General features: G+C 33.7%; 1 protein-coding gene across 3 annotated transcripts in view; it reads left to right on the forward strand.

Annotated features, from left to right (window-relative positions):
• The window catches only part of Mrtf (Myocardin-related transcription factor), a 191,375-nt gene that overhangs the window by 164,184 nt on the left and 5,164 nt on the right, over positions 1–22,027 (forward strand). For all 3 annotated transcript variants that reach the window (XM_085959372.1, XM_085959371.1, XM_085959373.1), the window contains exon 3: positions 8,010–8,075. In XM_085959372.1, the coding sequence (XP_085815498.1) occupies positions 8,010–8,075 (66 nt within the window). The remainder of the gene's footprint in view (positions 1–8,009; positions 8,076–22,027) is intronic.

The raw sequence follows: 22,027 nt of genomic DNA on the forward strand, positions 1-22,027 counted from the left end.
AAATATTATTGAATTTTAATTCTTGGGCACATTTCGTTCCCCTCCGTTACCCTATGTCTATAATGGCAGAGCATTTTTCCTTTAGTATTTGAAAAAACCAATCAATGTTCGTTCTGCTATTTTTTTAAAGACAATAATCACTTTTACTAAATTTTATTGGAAAAATAAATAAGTTTCGTTATTTAATAATCAAATGAAAAATAGTTAACGTTCAACTTTTTTGGGGACATTTTCGGAATGGAACGAAATGGTAACGGAGTGTAATTTGTAAAGCTTAAGTTACATGTTACCATAAAAACAAATTTTTGTTTTATGAAATTTATTTGAATTTTTTGATAGACAGATAAATATTCAACGTGCGTCAAAATAACAAAACAAATCAAACTTAATCACTAAAATAGATATATTTTATAATAAATTTCACAATACTTGTAAAATAAGGTAGGTAATAATTTTGACACACTATACATTACCATAACTTTATTTGGCATTTATATTATTTGTAACTCAGATAAAAAATATTTTTAAGCAAATTAACAATATATGAAAAAAAAATCAGCAAGGGATTCAGACGCGAGTTCCTAGCGCGGCACGGAGTATATAACTTTTACGAAAATAATTATAGTCAAACTCGGTTATTACGATCTCGGACATAGCGAGATCTCGGATGTAATAACGAAACATTTGTTGACAATTGGTTTATGATTTTCGCCATACATTTAATTTTTTCACTGTTATAACGAGCAACTTATCGGATATACCGAGCTAAAATACTGTTAATGTGTCGACCGTTTTAAAACATTTCGACCCTAAGCAATAAAATCCGATTGGACAGGATGCCGCCGGGGTCGGATTACGTTTATGACACTAGTAAAGTGTCTAAGTACCTACCTTATTGGTGTTTCACCGACAATAATAAAAAAGTATCCACGCATATGGTTGAAAAATCCAAGGTTTGTGAAGTCCGTAGGTACCTACCAGCGTTAATTACAATAAACAACTTCTTTTGTAGTTTATGAATGCCATGCTCGTTTCGGGGATTTTTACGATGGTTTCCAAATTTTTTATTTTCGACTTTTTGTGTAATGTGACATGCTCATTTAAAAATACCTATTCTCTGATATAACGAGTAACGCTTATAACAAGCAAATTCAGTCGGTCCCATCTTCCTCGTAATAACCAAGTTCGACTGTATGTTGTCTTGAAATTTAATTGTATTCATCAACATAAAATGTAGCTATACAGGTTGATTGTAATCAAGACGTACTTTTCTGACATTTCGTGAATACCTACAGTTCTAGGTATTAAATCTAATCGAGTACACATTTCTGTTAAACGTGACAAAAAAATACTTTTTCATACATTTTTATAAATTTCTATGCCTAAAATGTATGGAGAAGTTTTAAAATTTTGGTGGCGTATAACAGAAAGAGTATGACAGAGCCAGTGCCTGTCTCGCAATTATTTCAGTCTGGTGTTTTTTCTTTTCCTTCTGTTGTTTTTTTTTATCTCCATACTTTTATGTGCGCTATTTTTGCGTATTCAGATATATCACATACTTTTTTAATCTTTATTATATTATTATATTATAGTCAGGTTATTTTCTATATTTTTTAATGAAAATATTTTTGTTTTTCATACGAACAGACAAAATAAAATTTTTATAATCTATGAAGAACTAAACACACACTGTAAACCCAACTTTATGCATGCCATTTCGTTACTTTTACATTCCACATATACGTTACCACCAATATAGTTTCGGAATGGAAGTAACGGATTCTGTTTCAGAAGTGTTTGAAGCCAAAATTTAGCTTAGTTTTATTGTTAAACCTGCGATATGTTTTATTATATCTGTAGTATGAAAGATAAGCTCAATATGTGTAGTATGTGAAATAGAAATATGTGTTTTCTTACCTTATAAATCGTGGTAACAGTAGTGGAACTTCTTAAATGACCAACCCAGAAAGCAACCTGTTCCGATAGCGATACCGACACACACCAACAATTTAAAGTGTACATGGCGATCAGTGTTATACAAAAATGTTGCTACATTAAAAAAAAACATATTTATAGTGAAAATTTTTCGCCTTCATGCTAAAATCGTGGTAACGGAATGTGGAGTTCCACTTTTTCAAATATCCTGGGACACACTTTAAACGTGATTTTTTTTCAATATTGGTACAAATTTACGAAAAAACTATATATTTTCCAAAAATATATAATGTAAGCTGTTGAAAACACTACGAATTTAATTTTACACACTCAAAATTAATGACGAAATTAGACTTTGTTTATTTGAATTTATGGGTGGGACATGGTAAAAACGCACTACCTTTCGATCTAAATAATCAATTAAAAATATATACAGGTCAGATAGTTGTATTTAACTGATTGAATAGAGTAAATTAATAAATTTGCATGTTAAAAGTACATAACTTTCCAACATTTTATAATATAATAACTATGAAAAAATCAATCAAAGTCATGGGACATGCCAAAAACGCAATGTACAAACTTTGGCGAAAATGCCCATATACTACAGTATATTTTTAACTAGACCGTTTTTTATTTAGGTATTATTATAGGTATGTTGAATAATGAAAACGACTAATTGGTGAGATTAAGTACCTACAGTGTGCACAACTTTTTGTCTTGGAATTTGTTATTCATTTCCTGATGATTCTTTGACAATTATTTAGAAAATACTCATATAAATGTATACTTATTCATAGCACAGATTTAGTGTGTACGATATATTTGTATGCACAGTCACTGCATTTTTTTTGTGTTTTCCACACATTTTGACAGTAATAAAAAGCGAGAGATATCCACTGTGTATGAGTGCGCACTTCTAGGTTCAGTATCGCGGAATAAGCGTATTAGTAACCAAATAGGATTGCTGTGGGATGAATGAATGATGCGTTGGACGCAATCAACCAGCCTAATAATGGAAGCTAGTTTTTATTTAGCTTTCACACTAAAATCTCTCAAAGATTGTTTGTCAACATTAGCGAATGGACGTATTGGCACGATTTTCATTAGTCTCACATGCAAATTGTATCGATGTAATGTTAGACTTTGTCCTGTGTACTTTCTGGGTCTTTTTGGACGTTGTTGTGTTAGTTAAGACTTCTTTATAATAATTATCTAGACATACTTGGTTTAAGGGAGGATCAATCGTTTTCACACTGTTTCAATTGAAGGCTAAGGTACTTAATACTTTTTGAGGCTTCTTTACTGAAATTATATGGGTATTATCACTTGCTTTAACCAACAACCGACAATCTCTGGATCGTGCATATATAAGGTAGTTTAAAAGTTAGGTGAGATATTTATTTGACTGATACGTAGTGTAAGTGAGAAGTATCAATATATATAATTGTGTCACTGAGTTTTTTTTTGTCCCTACAATCCAATCTAGTGTCTGGGCCGATTCATGAACATGTTTCATAACAGATTTATTTTACGAGAAGTTGATGATAGCCACTTGCTCAACTTATGTTCGAACACCACATATTAGAAAAAAAATGTGAATTTACCAGTACCTACTGGGATTAGAACCATAAATTCATGATTTTATAAGATAACACGTTACCGTTCGGCTATCGTGGGTAATCTAAACTATGAAAGCATCAGTTTATATCCTAAGACGTAGAATTAACTTACCATGATGCCAATCGGGAGGGCAATATTTGCGTTTAAACGGTTTCAGTTATGGATATATTTACGTTCTTTTATATTTTCAAACTTTGCTTAGCTCATTTTTCGCTGTATTTCTATTAATTATTTGTTAATGTTTGTTGTTGTTTCCATTAAATTCGAATTACGTCAAGTTGTGAAGTCTTGAATTAATTATTTGTACTGTACATATTATTATTGTTAATATTCCTAATTTTGAACGACTGGTATACTTTTGATTCACTTAATAAACCTACCCTGGTACGTCATATATGCATATTCGTACGAGTCCTGTGTGTCAAGAACCTTCCAGACATATCAATCCTAACTATCATAATATTATAGCGAAAACCGCTTTTCAAAACGTCAATGTAGGAAATAGAGTTTAAAAAATATTATTAATTTTGTAACGTTGAAGAATAGCTTCCGAAGATTAGCATTGGAATATTGATTAAATGATGATTACTGGAGACTTTCAACAAAACGACCAAACCCACAGAGAGACCAAGGATTTTTATGATCCAGCATAAAAGCTTTAAAATGATAAGACATTTTATAGAAATCATAGTAACCCTAATTGAGCACAACAATTTTATATATATGTGTTTTTTGGTTATTTGAATATAATTTTCATGATTTTTGAAGTAAAAATTTGACTGGTTGTTGGCAATTAGTGAAAACTGTTTTAGTGTTTACGAAGTCCCATCCTTCTTTATCAATAATGTTTGTGAAATCAGCGTATTTTCCCAGTTGATGGTGTAAAAACATATTTCCATTTTAATTTTGATTGATTATAGGTACGTGATTTTAACTTACTTTTGATTATCGACATTTCGATTTAGGCCCAGTATTTTGTTAAATATTACCCTTAAATTAATATAACCCTCAATTTAAATTTAACTGTTGTCTTAACTGTTTTTATTTTAGTCCAATAATATGTTGTTTGGCCTGCGAATGGATAACGTGTTTCTTTTTTGGTTATATATTATGATGTACCGCATAACTCAAGGCTAATGTTTACATCGCCCCGACACTGGGCAGCTTGCAATTTTTCCGCACTTTTAAAGTTCATAATTTAGCGTCCTGGCGACTAAAGAAAACTCCTCTTGATAATATATCTGTGTCAAAAATCTCGTGCAGCTGTCGTGTTATTCGCGATAGCTCTGCTAAGTACAATATATTGAACATAATAATAATTACACACTTGGTGATTTTTTTGGCTCGGCCGACTTGGCGACTGGGCGCCGTCAATCCTGATTTTCTTCTCCCCTACTTCAATGACAGTAGCTGTATCATAGACAAATATTGTTATCATAACCAATTAACTGTTAAAAGAGTAATTATCGAGTTGCGTCAAAGCAACGAGTCCAAGGCTATTTTTTCTTTATATCAGATTGTGTTTATATTTTCAATGTTTATTTAATTTTTTTATTTCGCATGTTATGGACATTTTTTTCATTAGTTTTACAATCCGATGTGGTTCTTGGCCTCCTGCCGAAGAGGTTTCTCAACACGTTTTGTTAAACGGACATTCTGCTAATCGGGCGTTTGTGGTGTACCTTCTAAATTATTATTTAAATTTCAAGATACCGTCTTCGTTTAATATAATAAATTGAGCCGTTGAATCAATCTTTCAATATAATATATTATAATGAAATAGTATGACTGGGTTACTTGATCTAACCGAAGAATGTAGACACAGGTGTGCTCGTAATACCTACTTAATTAATAGTTAGACCCACTTTTAGTTAATCGTAAAAAATCAGCTAGAATCGATGCACTGTATTACTAATAATAATTATTGACTAAAATACTTAATTCATTTCAAATGTATGTATTCTAATTTAAGTTATTCTAATTACGTTAACATGCTTTTTCCAAATTTATATTATTCTTTCAAGTTTTTGAGGCTTTGCAAGCATATTAAACTAAATAAAACTTCGCGTAGGTTTGAGTTTATATTATTAAGAAATTATAGCAAACATATGTTTTTATATCTACGATATCGCCATGTATTGTACAGTATGAAAACATTGTCTTTTGATGTATGGTATCATACAGGTTGATTATAAGTACACACTAACGCAAGATCGAATAAAATAAATATTAGGTACCTATGTAGGTAAATGGTGGCAATGTTTAAAAAATCTCATCTTTTTTCACTCGCTACCTGTAAGTAGTGAAAGTGATGTTTATTCTATTGTCCTTAGAGAAAAATAATTGACTAATTATCGTTATGAACACCATTGCCAACTTAACGTTTTAGTGTAAGATCTAGCATTTTTGAATAGGCATCTATCTAGCTTGTAAAATATCAACTGGCCTATAGCGTTAAATCTAGCGGTTTTCTATTAATTTTTTCACATAAAAAAGTTGGAATCCTCAGATTAGATTGAAAATTAACATGATAGCGTTTTGTACCTTAATCTTACCAGTAAAATAAAATTTAGCATGGGATAATTGAATGATGATCAAATTGTGTAGGTATATTCTTATTTATTTTTGGCTTATTTATTCAATCTTTGTTTTCGTGAAAACCATGTTAAGGGGGGACATGCTCGTCGTAGGTCAAAATTGAGTTTTTATTGTATTTTCAAACCATGATCCTGGACACTCCTTAAACGTTGTAGATAATCTATTTATATAATTTTGAAGCCTTATTATCCTTTATAGTTATTTTAAACATTTGATGACTGCATAAAGTATTTTTGTTACATAAAATAGTATTCTTTTAAACCTCTCGCTGTAATGTTTTAGAATATAGTCATATTTCGGTACATAACTGTGCAGTGGTGTTAAGATTTTTTACATTTATTAATTTTTAAACGCATTTATAAAACCATTAGTATAATTTATTACGAGATAATTTTTGTAAAATATTCACGATAAAAAATTATATTGATAATCTCTGTGATCCCAAATTTGACAAGAATTAGGCATTTTATTATTCAAAAAATCGGCAATATTAACACATTTGAAGATGATTTTAAAGATATTTATTATAAGCTATGTCTTTGACCATTCAAGTGTGATAAACATCTTATGAATAATGATTGCTTTATAATAATTATTGACCTAAGAACAAGGTAGTGTTGTTTTGAAATACGCCATTTCTTTTGGCATTCCCCAGTGGTTAAGCTACAACATACGGCCGTAGCCATAAATTGACAAACTATAATTAAAGTAGGGTAACTATGTAGTATGTGGTAGGTAACTATAATTAAAAATACTGATGGATTTATAAATGCGTTTAAAAATTAATAAATGTAAAAAATCTTAACACCACTGCACAGTTATGTACCGAAATATGACTATATTCTAAAACATTAGAGCGAGAGGTTTAAAAGAATACTATTTTATGTAAAAAAAATACTTTATGCAGTCATCAAATGTTTAAAATAACTATAAAGGATAATAAGGCTTCAAAATTATATAAATAGATTATCTACAACGTTTAAGGAGTGTCCAGGATCATGGTTTGAAAATACGATAAAACTCAATTTTGACCTACGACGAGCACGTGGGCCGTTAAGTAATAATAATTATAACATATTTATTTTGAAATGCTTAATTTAAATTTTTTTTTTTGCCATCTTCTGGCTTATTTTTTACAACGTTTTTCTTAGCTCGTATTCTTATGTGTCCGGTGGTTATTTGTCCGGTACAAATCTTGCAATCGATTTTTAACCAATTTCTCGACTAGCTAGACATTTGAAACTTTTAGAATACATCAGAACACGATGCCAATGCATTTTTTTATTACTTTTAGTAGAATTGAATTCATTTTAAGTTAATTCTGTTTTGTATAAAGAAATAGTATGAAGAAATCCGTAAAAAGTAAAACTTTTATTGGTTGCTAAGTGGGTCCTAGCAACTAAAATATTAATATTAATATATACGTGCGTTACTATGGAAATCAATATAACATTTCAGTATTAAATCTATCAAGTACAAATTTTTTTAATCGTTTAAGCTAGTCAAGTCAACAGTATATTTTACATTGTTATATAAAATACCACAAAGTATTCTGGTTTTACAACCGGACATACCTAACTAAAATTATTGTACCTATAGGTATTTGGGGCTCCTTCCTAAGAAATATAGCAGTCATTATTTTATTATATAATATTATATAGAAGGTAGGTATAATATTAAAAACCATCTTAATAAGTGTAGGTATATTTAAAAAAGGAAAGAATTCCTTCACTCTAATATGTATATCAAGGATAAATATTTTCAAGTGTTCATTTCATATCTTCCTCCTTATTGTGATTTTTTAGAATGTTTATTTTAAGACAATATTATTAATGATTGTTTTTCTTTTACAGCACTCAAGGTGAAGCTGATGCTGCGGAGACCGCTCAATCAGCTGGTCGCGCAGGGAATCATGCCACGTAAGTACCTGCCTATGGATACCTTTTATGTATTATATATTTTTATTAAAACCAACAGTCACGGTTCTGTAACATAGTTGATTGTTTAAAATTAAAAATATAATATATTTGAAGAGATAAGAATTGAAGGAATACAAGAGTAGGTACCTCCCGATCAAGTTGAGAAAATCGACTTCATAGTTAAATAATAATATGCGACTGTTAATTCTATGTAATTTTTGCAAACATTCTGCATATTATGATACATTGTTCTCAAATCCATTATTACAATCCCAAGAAAAAAATATTGATACATATTTCTTTAGGTTTATTAATGTTTTAATTGTTTCACGGATGACAAGTTAGGCTAACACATTCATCGTTGATATAAAAATAATAATGACAATATTTATAATTTAAGCAGTTATATGTTTGAAGCTAGTTTCACTTATAAACATGCTTATATTCGTAATATCATTTGCTTCCTTACTGAAGCGTTGCCAACAATCTCCTTTCATTATGAGTGATTTTGCGCCGATCTTGTTGATTCAGTCGCTTTCTTGGTGGTGTTGCTACATCTGGAAGGCGCGCGCCCTCTCAGCCTCTTTCCATCGGTGCCACCATCACTCTTCTCTCCAGGCTGCTCGGATCTTTTCTTACCACGTGACCGAAGAATTCAAGAACGCAGACGTTCTTTCATGCCAAGCTCTTCCAGTACAGAAACATTTGTACGCCTGGCCGTCTCAATTCTCTTCCTTTCAGATTATCTGAAAGTCCACATGTCAGCACGCCATAGGAAGATTGAAAATATTAGTTTTAATGAGACGTTATTCAGTGGTTTTTGGGATGCTGCGATTTATCCATATCGTGATAAGATGACTCAGCATTATTGCTCTATTGTTTTTCTCGTTTAACGGATCTTTAAAAAATCCCCTTTCCTGTGAATTTATGTTTTTTCCTCTCATACAAAAAATGCACTTTGTAGTCGACTATACAAAATGTATATTATTCCTCATTTCGGTTTCCCTAATCAAATCATCGTTTGTGTGATATTGTCAGCAGAGTTTAAGTTCAAGTTCACCATATTGAATGAAACTGACCAGCTGTGATCATTATTTGTCGAAACTACATGTAACATTAAGATTATCATTATGGAAGAATAATGGTTTCATTTTGCTAAAGGTTGCTCGAGCCTTTTCAGAATCGAGGTATTGTGTAATTATACTGCACGGGCACTGAAAGCTATGTATACTACAGAGCGCTGGAGCGGACCCTTTTTGGAGTTGCTCCAGGTCCAGGGTCTGCTCCGCCTTTGCCTTTTCTATAAAAAAAAAGTGAGGTGATTTATCACTCGGCAGTATTGCCGTATTTCAATTAATTCAAGTGTTGCAAAGTGTCAAAATATACTATTTTCATTGGATTTTAAGACCAAAATTTAATAATAAAAAAACATCCGGAGCAGTGGACTATTACAAATTTTTGGTGCTCCGGGTAAAACCCCATTGCTCCAGTGCTCCGTGCTCATGTTCCGAGCTCCGCTCCAACGCTCTGGTATAATATGCACATAAGACAAACATAAAATATTTGTAATATTTTGATTAATACAAGGAATTTGATTGATAATCTGTTGAAGTATACGGAAATAATCTTAATATTATTTTTGTCCGAAATTTATTTTTACATATTTGCTGAAAATATCAAAATTTATGAGTAAAAGTACATCTGTGGCTCCTACGCGAATCACATAACTGACATAACAATATATTATTTGTAATATTTACGGGGTAATAAATTTGGCAACTGACTGCAAATTATTTATTTTACTGCATATTCAATGTCATGTTCCGATCCAATGAATTACTGCTGTCGCAAAATGTGATCAACACCCATACTTATTTTGTTTTGTGACAGTAAACATGATCGTGTTTTACTGTTCGTTACTTTACCTTGCGCCATTCCCTGTCGGAGGTCGGCCACCGTTTGAGCGATCTCCACTTTATCGACTGCCATCTGCAACAGTACGATGAAATTGCGCTTGTACAAATCACGGCGATTCGTAAGCCACGAAATGCAGTTTTCCTCTGCCACGTATTATACCATTGATCTTTCCTTAGCTGTCAAGATAGTAGTTTTGTCCTCTAATAATGTGGCTAAGGTAGTTTTACTGTCAGAAGTTCTCGTTCCTTTCCAAATAATTTAGACTAAATAAAAGAAGCCATAGATACGTTTTCTATTATGACATTTGAAATTATTTAGCAAGCGTAGAAAGGAAGTATTGTTAAGTTGGTAAACTTCACAAATATTAACATCGCTTAGTTGCCCTTCCGATTTTCGTACTCACGCAATGGCGGCTATTTTTATGTTTACTGTGATTACTTACTCGAGTGCAGTTTTAAAAGCAAATGGATTTACACAGATTTTTCAACTAAATGATAATGGCAAAGTGTTGTATTATTGCCTGCTTATCGATTCATCGTGACGGGGTTGTCTTTTTATACGTTCTGTAAATTACTAAATAAATGTCGTAGCAGTAGTGTGAAGTTTTCTGCAAATGAACCTGTAATGTGAAGTCACCTGTGGCTAATTTAATCAGCGGAGTTTTATTTATGTTCGTACACACAGGCTCCACCTCTATAGAAAAAGGTTTTTTCATAATCTTTGGTCCTTTCCCTTTCCGTTTGAGGACGTCGACAATATTCACCTTGTCACTCTATTATTAGATACTTATAAAGCCACGATATGAAGGTATTATCTCTCCGTAATATACTACCTATGTAGGTTATACATTGGTTCATAGTCCATCAGTGTTGCCATCTTTTTTATGCTGATTATAGTACAAGGCGTACAAATTATAGTATTTATGATAAAAATATAGTACAGGAACATTTTTCGTCTTGAATCCCTTAAAATTATAGTATTTTGGCATATTTGGCGTAAAATTATAGTATTTTACATTTTTCGCCGAATTAAAATTATGGTATTGTATTATAACTATAGTACGGTTGGCAACACTGATTAGTCCATAGACCATAGGAGAGAATAGCAGCGAACCACAGGTCTAGGCTAGATAAATGTGTCTATTGCTGAGAAGGCATGTCATTATGAGTAATGCACTCTTTCCTACTGATTCACGCCCCTAAATATTTATATTGTTAGTTACCTACCTAGAGTAAATTAACATTGGCTAAACATATGGACTGGGGGAAAGACGTCAGCTACATGCTACGTAAATCAGGAAGTAGATGCAAATATACTTTAGTTACTTACTTATTTCACCATATCGGCGGCCCAGTACGCCCGAGCTCGACTCGGTGAGGTTACAATATATTTTATGTGATTTTCTCAAAGCCTGGGTGTTTGTGATTGTTTCTCGTATATTACTAAATATAGATACTACTGATTCACCACACCACTGTTATTGGGCCTGATGGCATGTTGTAATGTTAAAAAAATATTACGCTCCATCATTGTAGGATAGAGCAAGCACAAGGTCATGCCACTTCTCTCGGTCCATCGCCGCGTCCCACACCTCCCGCCGTGTGATACCTGTAACGCATAGTGACAGAATGACATGTTCGTCTCTTCGTGATCAGTCGTGAGGACTAAATTGTCACCTTAACTTGTGTGTTTTCAATGAGGTCGTACCAGTCTAGATACCCTTAAGATTAGTTTCCTTCAGTCAAGCTTCCAATGACTATCACATGTTGTTTTTTACATATCCAGACGTTATTAATGACGTTGAGCGAATTGCTAACAACCCATCTTCGTAAAGTCTTTTAATATACCTGCGCAGTGTATGTGTCCACATGTTTAAAATATAACTGACATTGCTAAGTATTCTATAATAATACTAATATAATGAAATATGTTAGTTATCCTTAAGAATATAGGTATCCGTTATGCAACTTTTGCTTTTACAGATACTAATTCCTTCCAAATTGATAGGAAAACAAATGTGTTTTTCATAACAATTTATTTCTGTCCGCGCATTCGTCTTGGCTTATTTAAATGTGTTCTAACTTGTATTATACCTAAGCGCCCACTCCCAACTAAACTAATCTCAAATCTTGTGTCACTGGCTATTATTAGAACATTTTCACCGTAAAACGCGTCTTTGCTGGAACTCTCCATAATGCTAATGTGTGTCTTGACTCTTGATGTTGGTTTTTCAACGTTTCTGACGCTTTCTTCGGAAAATAGGAATAGATTTAACAGTAATTAGGAAAGCTTTATTGTAGGTGTGTTTATCTTGGCGTTGCTTGGAAGAACACTGCGTATTCAATCTAATCAAATTGTCATAAACAAAAATAATACTTACTTTCGACTGAGGGTACTTTATGAATTTACGTGCTTTATATATTTGGAAATCTGTTGTAGCGACGTTGGTTATCTTTTCTATTTTAAAGACACATAAAGATGAAACCCAGGTAACTATTCGACATATATAGAACAGTAAAAACCTCATATGTTATATTACTTTAATCGTTTCGCACCTATTTTAATAGTATATAACTAAATTCGATAGATATACCCATAAATAAGTCAATACTATATGACAGTGATTCCCAAATGTTTTGTTTGGAAAATCTTCTAAATATTTCGTAAAATCTCGGATAATCCGTTTCTGGCTCGACACGTCATATTAGGTTTGACAGGGGTAAATAATTACAAAAGGCCCAATAAATAATATCCACCGACTATTGACATTTTATTTGAATAACGTATTACGAGGACATTGAATCAAGGGCTTTGAAAACAAAAGTGGCGTATTTTTTTCTGATACATAGGTATAATTTCTGATTTTTTTCTTAAATGTTTGTACAACATTTTAGAAGACATTTTTATTGACATCCCAACATTTTACGAACATGGAAACTACCGGTTTTGTTTTCCGAGCCCTCGATTGATTACATATTTATATTTATTAAATACATTTGAAAATGACAGAAAAAACATTTTACGCAAACATTTATGTTGTTAGGATTTTGTGTGTGTTTTTTTTTGCAACTTTTATCAAACCATCGTGGAATCCCGTATTCGGGTTGGTTGTGAATCACTTCTCAATTTCAGTGATAGTAAATAACTTCAGTTAAGACGGTACTTCAGTAACGGCAATAATTTTCAACTATAGGTGCGACGAAATTTTGGACTCGCTGTCGCTGGCAATCGGATAGCGAACGTCGAGCTGTGAAGACGTCGATTTGTTTCGTGATGGCGATGGGGGTATTAATTCTTAAATCGTGTAAAGATGACTAAAAAACGTTACCCATTTACTTGAAAAAGAAAACATGTCAATGAATATATTATTGTTACTAATAGAACAATAAACAGAATATTAAATGGACGCATGTTGGATTTATATGACAAATTATATTTCGTTCGGCACGCGTCATTTCCACAATCCGCGCATCGCCTAGCCACTTTTTAGACCATGCCTTAACTGAGGTATAGCCTTAATTAAACCATCAAAATAATAATATACAAAGGCTCCATCTTCTTCGATAAAAATTTTCTTCAACACCTTTCGTATACATTCTTCGTATTTGTAATAAATTAGTAATCATTATCAATGCAAGCTTTTACGTCAATTCATCCATTATTAATTTCCCACGGTCCATTGAAATATTAATATTATGCTTAATTAAATCCTAATATAATGTACATCTCGCTCATTCTAGATTAAGTGATGCAAAATTTAATGTAATATTCCTTATTAGATTTCATTTGAACATGTAAGCCGTCTGCATCGTACACGCGTAGTTGAGTGCCTTATAATTGCAGTGAGCTAATGGAATCACATCAGTATAAGATTTCAAATTGATCGAATTCGTGGAAAGGCTATGTATCTAATACACCATTGCTTAGTGGTTTATCGTGTGTTAGACCGTTTTGGAGAGATTGTTGTTTAGTCATTAACACTCGTGTGGCGAAGGGTGGAGGCAGGCTGCTAAGATTCGACATAAATAATGCACACTAAATGCGGCATAAGCGTTGGACTATCACGCCGTGGGTCTCAGGTTCGAATCCTGGGTCTGGCAAGTACACATATTGTTTTTCAATTTGTGTGTGAGTCAGGGTATGGACCTAATAGGTTGAGCAAGTGGCTGACATCCATTTCTCGTAAAAACAAAATCTGTTAATACAAACCTCTACCCTGTGGAGGCCCATATGATCCTATTAGGATCGGACATGGTCGGAAAAAAAAAAGTTTGTTAGTCATACTTATTTGTTTTCATTGAATTAAGAATACAATTTGCAGATTGTGCTGGTTAATTTTTCAAACTCAATTAAACCCTGCTTAAACCTAACGATAACAATTTATGTATACTATGGGCGATTCGACAAAATAGAGCACACTTTTTCAGTTATACTTATTTGTTTTCGTTGGATTAAGAATGCATATTACATATAGTGTTGGGTAGTTCTCTATTCATTAACCCCTATCTACGCCAAGCCATAATCGGAAAAAAAATATTCTATCTCTAAAATATCTAAAATTATGAATGGTTTAATGGCATAATTTGAAATTGACTATTATCGACTTAGATTAGGCAAATTTTTAAACACTTACAAAAACTATACACATTGTAGTCCTAGAAAAAAATACCTTTGACTGCAATAGTTATGGCAGATCTTAAGAGACACCTTACCTCCACCCTTCGCCACTTGTATCTACTATAAATAAAGAAGCAGTTTTTTCACCGCGAAACATTTAAATACCATGCTAATTATATCTAATGGACACTAATGATTTATAAGTACCCGTTATAATTTATATGTCCATATTTCATCTTTGTTGTATCTTAATTGTTATATGGGTCGCCCCAGAAGTTAGCAGAGACAACATCATTTTTAGTTAGCTTGTATGATCTCAGTTAAATTGCATTTTTGAGCATTCTTTGAATGGAAATAGTTGTCTTATCTCAAAGCATATGACAAATATTCGCTGCTTAGGCTTGTTTATCGGGGAATTATATCCGACTTTATAGTATGGCTGATCAGGGAATCCTCGTGTCACCATAATATTATCTCGGATGCGCCTTGTCATGGTTGTCAGTCTATTGAGTGCTTTCCATGTTCCGTAGGTAGGTACTCGAGACTGGCTTCGGGTGGGAGATACTTTCTGTTGGCCTTGCCCAATTTTAGAGACCCCAGAGACTATATTTGCTCCCCAAGCGGATAGTCTGTCCTTTTGTAGTAATATGGTTGCTGCTATAAAGATTCTCCTAGATTAAGCACTGTTTTATACATGGTACCCATGCATGACGTATCGCGGTTCTTCCAAGATGTAGCAAAATGATAGTGTGTTAGCTAGAAAAATACTTTCACTCATAAAGGAACACCATTTCCGTCGTACACGTTGTGTGAGGATTGCGTTTTCGCCGCTCGTTCAATTATAACACAATATGTTGGAGATTACAAACGCACCATCTCCATCGCTGGTCCACTCCACTCCGCAGGCCATAATTCGCTCTTTAATAAAAACAACTTCATATACAAAAATAAAGCTTATACTATACGTCAGTGGCGAAGGGTGGAGGTAGGTTGTTAAGATTCGCTATAAATAGTGCACACTAAAATTTTTTAGTCATGTATTTGTTTTTATTGAACTAAGACTACAATTTACAGATGGTGTTACTTAGTTTTTAAAAATCAATTAAACCCTGCCTAAACGAAACCGTAATAGTTTTGGTCTAATTTGGGCAATACGATAAAATTGTGCACACTTTTTCATTCATAGTTATTTGTTTTCGTTGGATTAAAAATACATATTACACATATTGTTGGTTATTTTTTTTAATTCATTAAGCCCTGCATAAACCAAACTATAATAAATAAAACATTCTATTCTACTTATAAAATATTCAAAGTTATGTATGATTTAATTGCATATTTTTAGATATTTTATAGATAGACAAGTATTTTTTGACTATTATCTATTATGGCTTGGTTTCTCAGGGTTTAATTGAATTTTAAAAACTAACCAACACTATCTGTAAATTGTAGTCTTATATCAATGAAAACAAATATGTATGTCTGAAAAAGTTTAATGTGCACTGTTTATGGCGGATCTTAACAGCCTACCTCCACCCTTCGCCACTGCTATACGTAGTATCACCTCCGTAGGTAAGGGAGAGAGCTTTAGGCATTCCCATCGCATGGTTTGGCTGTCATCCTACACCAAACACAGCGAGAGGGAGTATCCAAAGCTCTCTCCCCTACCTTCGGAGGTGATATCTTTATTGAATTGTGTGAGAAGAATAGGCAACAAGTACATTTATTTGATCTTTTATTTCAATTAATATAATATTTTTCGACCATGAATATTAACTGTTATCCATCAATTATCAAATTAATATGCTAGTTAAATACAGGTTCATACGTTTTTGGTCTCGCTATTTTGTTGGGTTCTAAGCTCGGTTCTAAATGCGCCCTTATTTTAAACAATATTCAGTTTTGACTTATAACTTCCAGTTGGCGCATTTCGTTCTTTAACAAACTGTGTGCCAAATGTATAAGGCGGTAAATCTTTAAAACTAAGAAATGAGTTGAATATGCCAAATGAACCCACAATATGTATGTATAACATACGTAACTGTTATCTCATGTATATAGAATACATGAGATAACAGGTGGATGGGATCAACGCTTCTGAATTATTTAATTCCACACAAATATTGGAGTCTCAGTACAAAGTGGTCTTAAAATCAATTTGCATTTAGCTCTCCTTGAAGAGTAGTGATTTTAGACTTACCTATCGTTTTTTTCCTTTCAGAAACAGAAAATATCGTTAGAGATTGAACTTGAAAAAAAATCTATTCCACATTATCATTCCTGACAATAAATTACGAGTATATAATACTCGTATGTAGATACCAAGTAGTTAAGTATTTTTTTGTGTCAGATGAATAATTATTGATGATTGAACCAACTGTTAATTTTGGTCACTTTCCTAAAACCGTTTTGGTGTTTAACATCCAAATCACTGTTTCAAATGACATGTTTGTCATCCTGATGAGTTGGCATTGTCCATTTTTTGGCTTTCCTTTCGCCCGAGGCGTCGGTCACCGAGCGCGCTGAATAATCGAGTCGCGCTGTGAAAAAAGGCATGTTCGGCTGACACTCTATAAATATAATGTGGAACACTTAGGAAACTCGCGCCGTGTTTACGTTGCCCGTCGAGGAAAATGAGTAAACGTCAGTTTCCTAACTCGACGCCGCGACGCTGCTTCCAATGGAATAATAATACCTGATGACTTGGCGGAGATTATTGCGTAAGCGACGTCGTCGGCGCACTATGGACTGTAATCAAATTATAGATAAGTTCTAGTCCAAAGTCGTATACGAGCTTTTTTGGTAAACGAAAACATTTACTATAACTACACTTTGCAATACGTCTACACGTGTAGTACTTTTCCAAAGTTAAAAGTCTTTGATATAAATAATTTCATTCGTGATTTTAAATGAATCTACCTACTAACTATTTATTGCAGTAGGTAGTAGTTACCTTATCATGTAATTGTTTTTTTTTTAATCCGCTACATATAGACATGTGTACAATTATTATTAAAATTAAAAGTTGAATGTGGCATATACGTCTGATTGCCGGGAAGTCGGTTGCCGAACCCTCTAATTAAAGGCTGTGATCGATCAGAAAAAGTGAATCTTGAAGCGCAAGAAATAAATTTTCCGAAAATTCGGGAATTCTCATTTCTGGAGAAATATGAATGAGAATCTCGAGAATTGCCATTAGGCAAAAATTACAAAGGCAATTCTTCTTCTTTCACCCTGTCACGACCCAGCATTGGGGCATAGGGCAAGCACAAGTTCGCGCCACTTCCCTCGGTCCATCGCCAACTCTTGCGCCTCCCGCTATGTCAGACCTGCAGCACGTAGGTCGCTTTTGTCGCACCGCTGCAGGGTGAGGGAGGGCCGGCCACGGCGACGGAACTCTTGAGGCTGTGCCACAAGGGTACAAAGGCAGTTAAGAACGGAAATGAAAACCGCCGAATTTGATTTGAAATAGAAATAATTTATTTCCTTGAGGAAGAAAAAGACACTTAACTTTAAACCGGAACGGGATATTTTATTTACCGGTAAAAAATCTTTTTTAAATAAAGCTAAAGAAAAGCTGTTGTAGCCAGTGAAAAAAATATGATGGGTGATGAGAAAAGCATAAAAAAATCTCGATTTTCAAAAAACGGATTCGGCCGGATAATTTCGCCTGGATGAGTTAAAAAAAAGAAATAATGTTATTTCTCTAGAATTCTCAAGATTCTCGAGAAATTAACAAAGTCGAGGAATCATAAGCTCTACCTCTAATCCTGTATCAATAAAATTTAGGCGTATGAAAATAATCACTTTGGCATGGTTTGTTAAATTGTCGTCTTTCTCGTAGGTGCGGTCGTAAAAACGGACCGATGTCACAGTTAATTTTTTTTATTACATCTCATTTATTTTCAATTATAATGGGAATATGTGTTACTTACATGTTTTATATTCCGTACTCTAAATACCACTTATCTTTTAAGTTTAAGTGTTAATTTTGAAACAATTCGCGAATCTGACACGAGACTTCGCGGGATCATAACTTTCTTTATTCACGAACGGGTTTGCTTCGTATGATTTATGGTTATGATGTATGTATTAAGGTTTTGTTAGGAAGTTTGGAGGTGGCCAATGTTTGATTTAAGCGGTTGCCCCATAGATGAAGAACAGGAAGTGAGAACCAATCTGCAAAAACATTGTTATTATTATTTTGTAAGCATAGTTACATAGAACATTATTGGTCTTCCGTTGAGGCTTATGCTTAGTTAAGACCAAACTATGTACATCTGCTCGTGTATATTTTTTTGATTGAAACTAACGCATGTCCACACCTGCGAACATTGCTGTTAAATTAAATGTAATTTAGAAAGTCCACATCGTACAAATTTGCCAGATTTAATCAAAACAACATTCTACAAAATCACGCGTCGCTATTTCCGATGAAGCACTAAAAAAATCACCACAAATAAGGCAAAACTTGCTTGATTAACATTATTTTTTCACAAGATTTCCTTCCACAGTGGAATAAAAAAAAGATGGACATTTCTATACAGTTTTTATACAACGTTATTTATTGTGTTCGCGTGGTTTGTTACCAGTCCTTACATATTTTAAATGTCAAAAATGACTATTGAGCATTTGAGGAAGATAAGCGGAGATTCCACAAATATACATAGTAGCAGCTCTCGTGGTGCAGTGCATAAGCGCTTCCCTTCCATCTGGGAGCTCTGAGTTCGATTCCCGGCGATATATTTATGTGATTTTCTCAAAGCCTAGGTGTTTGTGACTGTTCAAAATTACTAACAACCACCTTGTACGAAAAAGCAAGGACATGGTTTTTAATAAAGATACAGTGTTTGTCAAACAAACATATTTTTCGATGTTTTACCTCTCCTAAAATAATCGGATTAATAGTCGGTGAGATTTTAATTTTTCATCAATTTGATATGTCGCTATTTATTATTTATTTTAGTTACCGTGAATTCTGTTGTTATAACTGTCAATGTATCCACTGTTGTGTTCGACTGCCCATGCATTACTCCCTTGCAAAAGATACTCTTCGCAACTGATAAGAGTGTTGTGTGTAGCCCGCAGGAACATGTTATTTTTTATCTCTGGTTTCCTACCATTGACAAGACTTAACTAGATACACGTGATTTTGAAAGTGACTGATGAAGTGATGAGTATTCATCACAGTTTAATTTGACTTATTAAGACAAGTCACGTCTTTTGTAATATGTTTTTTTCACGGGTCGCTCACAATTCGCCGCGTTGCCACGGAAAATTGGACGCCGATTTTTATACCAGTTCGCGGGCGGTTTTCTGGCGTCGCCGGGCAACGCGCGGGCAGGGAGAGGGGGCGGCGTCGCGCGGTGTGGGCGGACTCCGCCGATTACGAGGCAGGAATTTTGTTTACCACCAAACTTCTAGGCCTTTATTCTTATTATTTGCCGTTCACGATGTCCGACGGAGATGGCGCGGGATTGCTTCGCGTATGTCATCTCAGATTGTCAGAAGAATATCTTGGAGTAGATACGTTTTGTACGTGTAGAATTATCCATCGGTCTCATTTTGATCTATATTATCTACATGCGGCAATTATTTATTTATTTAAGAAAACAAAACATTGTGGACATAACAAATCTAGATTCAAGACGTACACAACATGAGATTTACATTATAACAAATATGAACCTCACAAGAGAGAAGAGAATATAGAAAAGAATAATAATAATAATAACAAAAAATAAAATAAAGTCAAAACATATTTAATAATAATAAAATTTTGAAAACAAAAAACATACAATTTTAGACAGAAAAATAAAATACATCGTAAAGTACCTACATAGTATATCATTGAAAACGTTTATGTCTTTAGGAAGCGCTAATACTAATCTTGCACCCGTCGCTAATGGTGCCTGATGGGCTTGACACGAGGAAACGGTTCCGATTCAGAATAAATCATGGCTGCGACCACGTAGGTAATTGACAGGCGCATGTAAATTCAAATTCATTAGGACACCAGGATTGGAAACCATCCCTCGCGATAACAGGTAAAAGTGTTTCAAGAGCAGAAGAGACCTACGAGATTCGAGAGAGTGAAAAGTAAGCATGCCTTGTAGAAAGGCAGTCGGAAAATAATCATTTGACGAATTATCGAAAGGAAAATGCTCTCTTAACATAAAATAACCATGACTACTTCATCATCGCCAGCTGGGGTTCTTCCGGTTCATCTTCTCGGTTCTTGCGTCATCGATCCAGCTGGTTTTAAGATGTGCCATTTAGTGGTCATTGGGTACCACTGTATGTCTGTATTTGCCCATCGATTGTCCACTCATCGAGCGACATGACCGACCTATTGACCTCTATCACATCGCGTACTTTTGTCTGCCTCCTTATCCATTGGTTTATTTTGTAGACTTGCCTCGTTATATGTCTTGCACGCACCTTTACTAATATTAAAAGAAAAATATTTTAAAGTTTCATTTTAAAGCGTAACTGAAAAGAGAAACAGGCGTTTTTTATTAATTTTTCTTTATTTTGTGGCGTTACAGTCTATGGTGTTGGATCGCCATCTTAACAAGGCTCTACGGCTTACTTCTTCAGTTGATTACTCCCAGAGCACGCAAATTTTTATTTAGACCATCAACCCGGTGCAATAATCCATAATGTCACGTGGTCAGTCCATTGATAAATGTGATGGCGTCAGATACATGAAAGAGCTTAAATAAAGCTCATGAATGTAACGAGGTCGCCAGATGCCATATCACAGATGGGTCAAAGATTTTTCTACGCTCAAATATTACCTGTACTTTCTAGGAATAATTTTATCATCATTTAATTACAGTTAAATTAACAATTGGTTAATATTATCATCGCCAGTTTCTCTGCCGAACCCTGTATTATGACAGGACATCTCAGTCATTTTAGAATAAAATATACATGATTATGTTATTGTTTTGACCGATGTTTTTTTTCGCCAGTAGTTTCGGCGTCGGTGTGGTCGGCGCCGTCGCGACTATGCAATTTCTCTATTTTTTTTTCTTAACACCCGCTCGCTAAATAAATACTGTTGCGACTATTAATATGCAACACATTTTCCTGGCAATTGTTATGTCAACGGGAATCTAAATGAGAAAAAATTGTATGCATTTTCATTTTCTTTAGAATTTTTTATACGCTGACTCCAATCTTCGTCACTCTGTCACGAGAAATATGAAACAAGATGTTTGTTTGGGGCCACTTTTTTGTAATTTAGTACTTAGCTAATTGACGGTATTTCAATTTTTAAGTAGTCTTGACGGTGTATTCGGTTTTGTCTGACAAATAATATGTCGATCCAAATTAGCGTTGATAATTCTAGTGAACTATTAGAGATGATACTGGGGATTGCAATTGTTCAGTTTGGTAATTTCGGCAGTCCT

The sequence above is a fragment of the Rhyacophila brunnea genome, unplaced genomic scaffold, assembly GCF_057557595.1.
Source record: "Rhyacophila brunnea isolate RB1 unplaced genomic scaffold, BYU_Rbru_1.0 scaffold_9, whole genome shotgun sequence".
Classification (NCBI taxonomy): domain Eukaryota; kingdom Metazoa; phylum Arthropoda; class Insecta; order Trichoptera; family Rhyacophilidae; genus Rhyacophila; species Rhyacophila brunnea.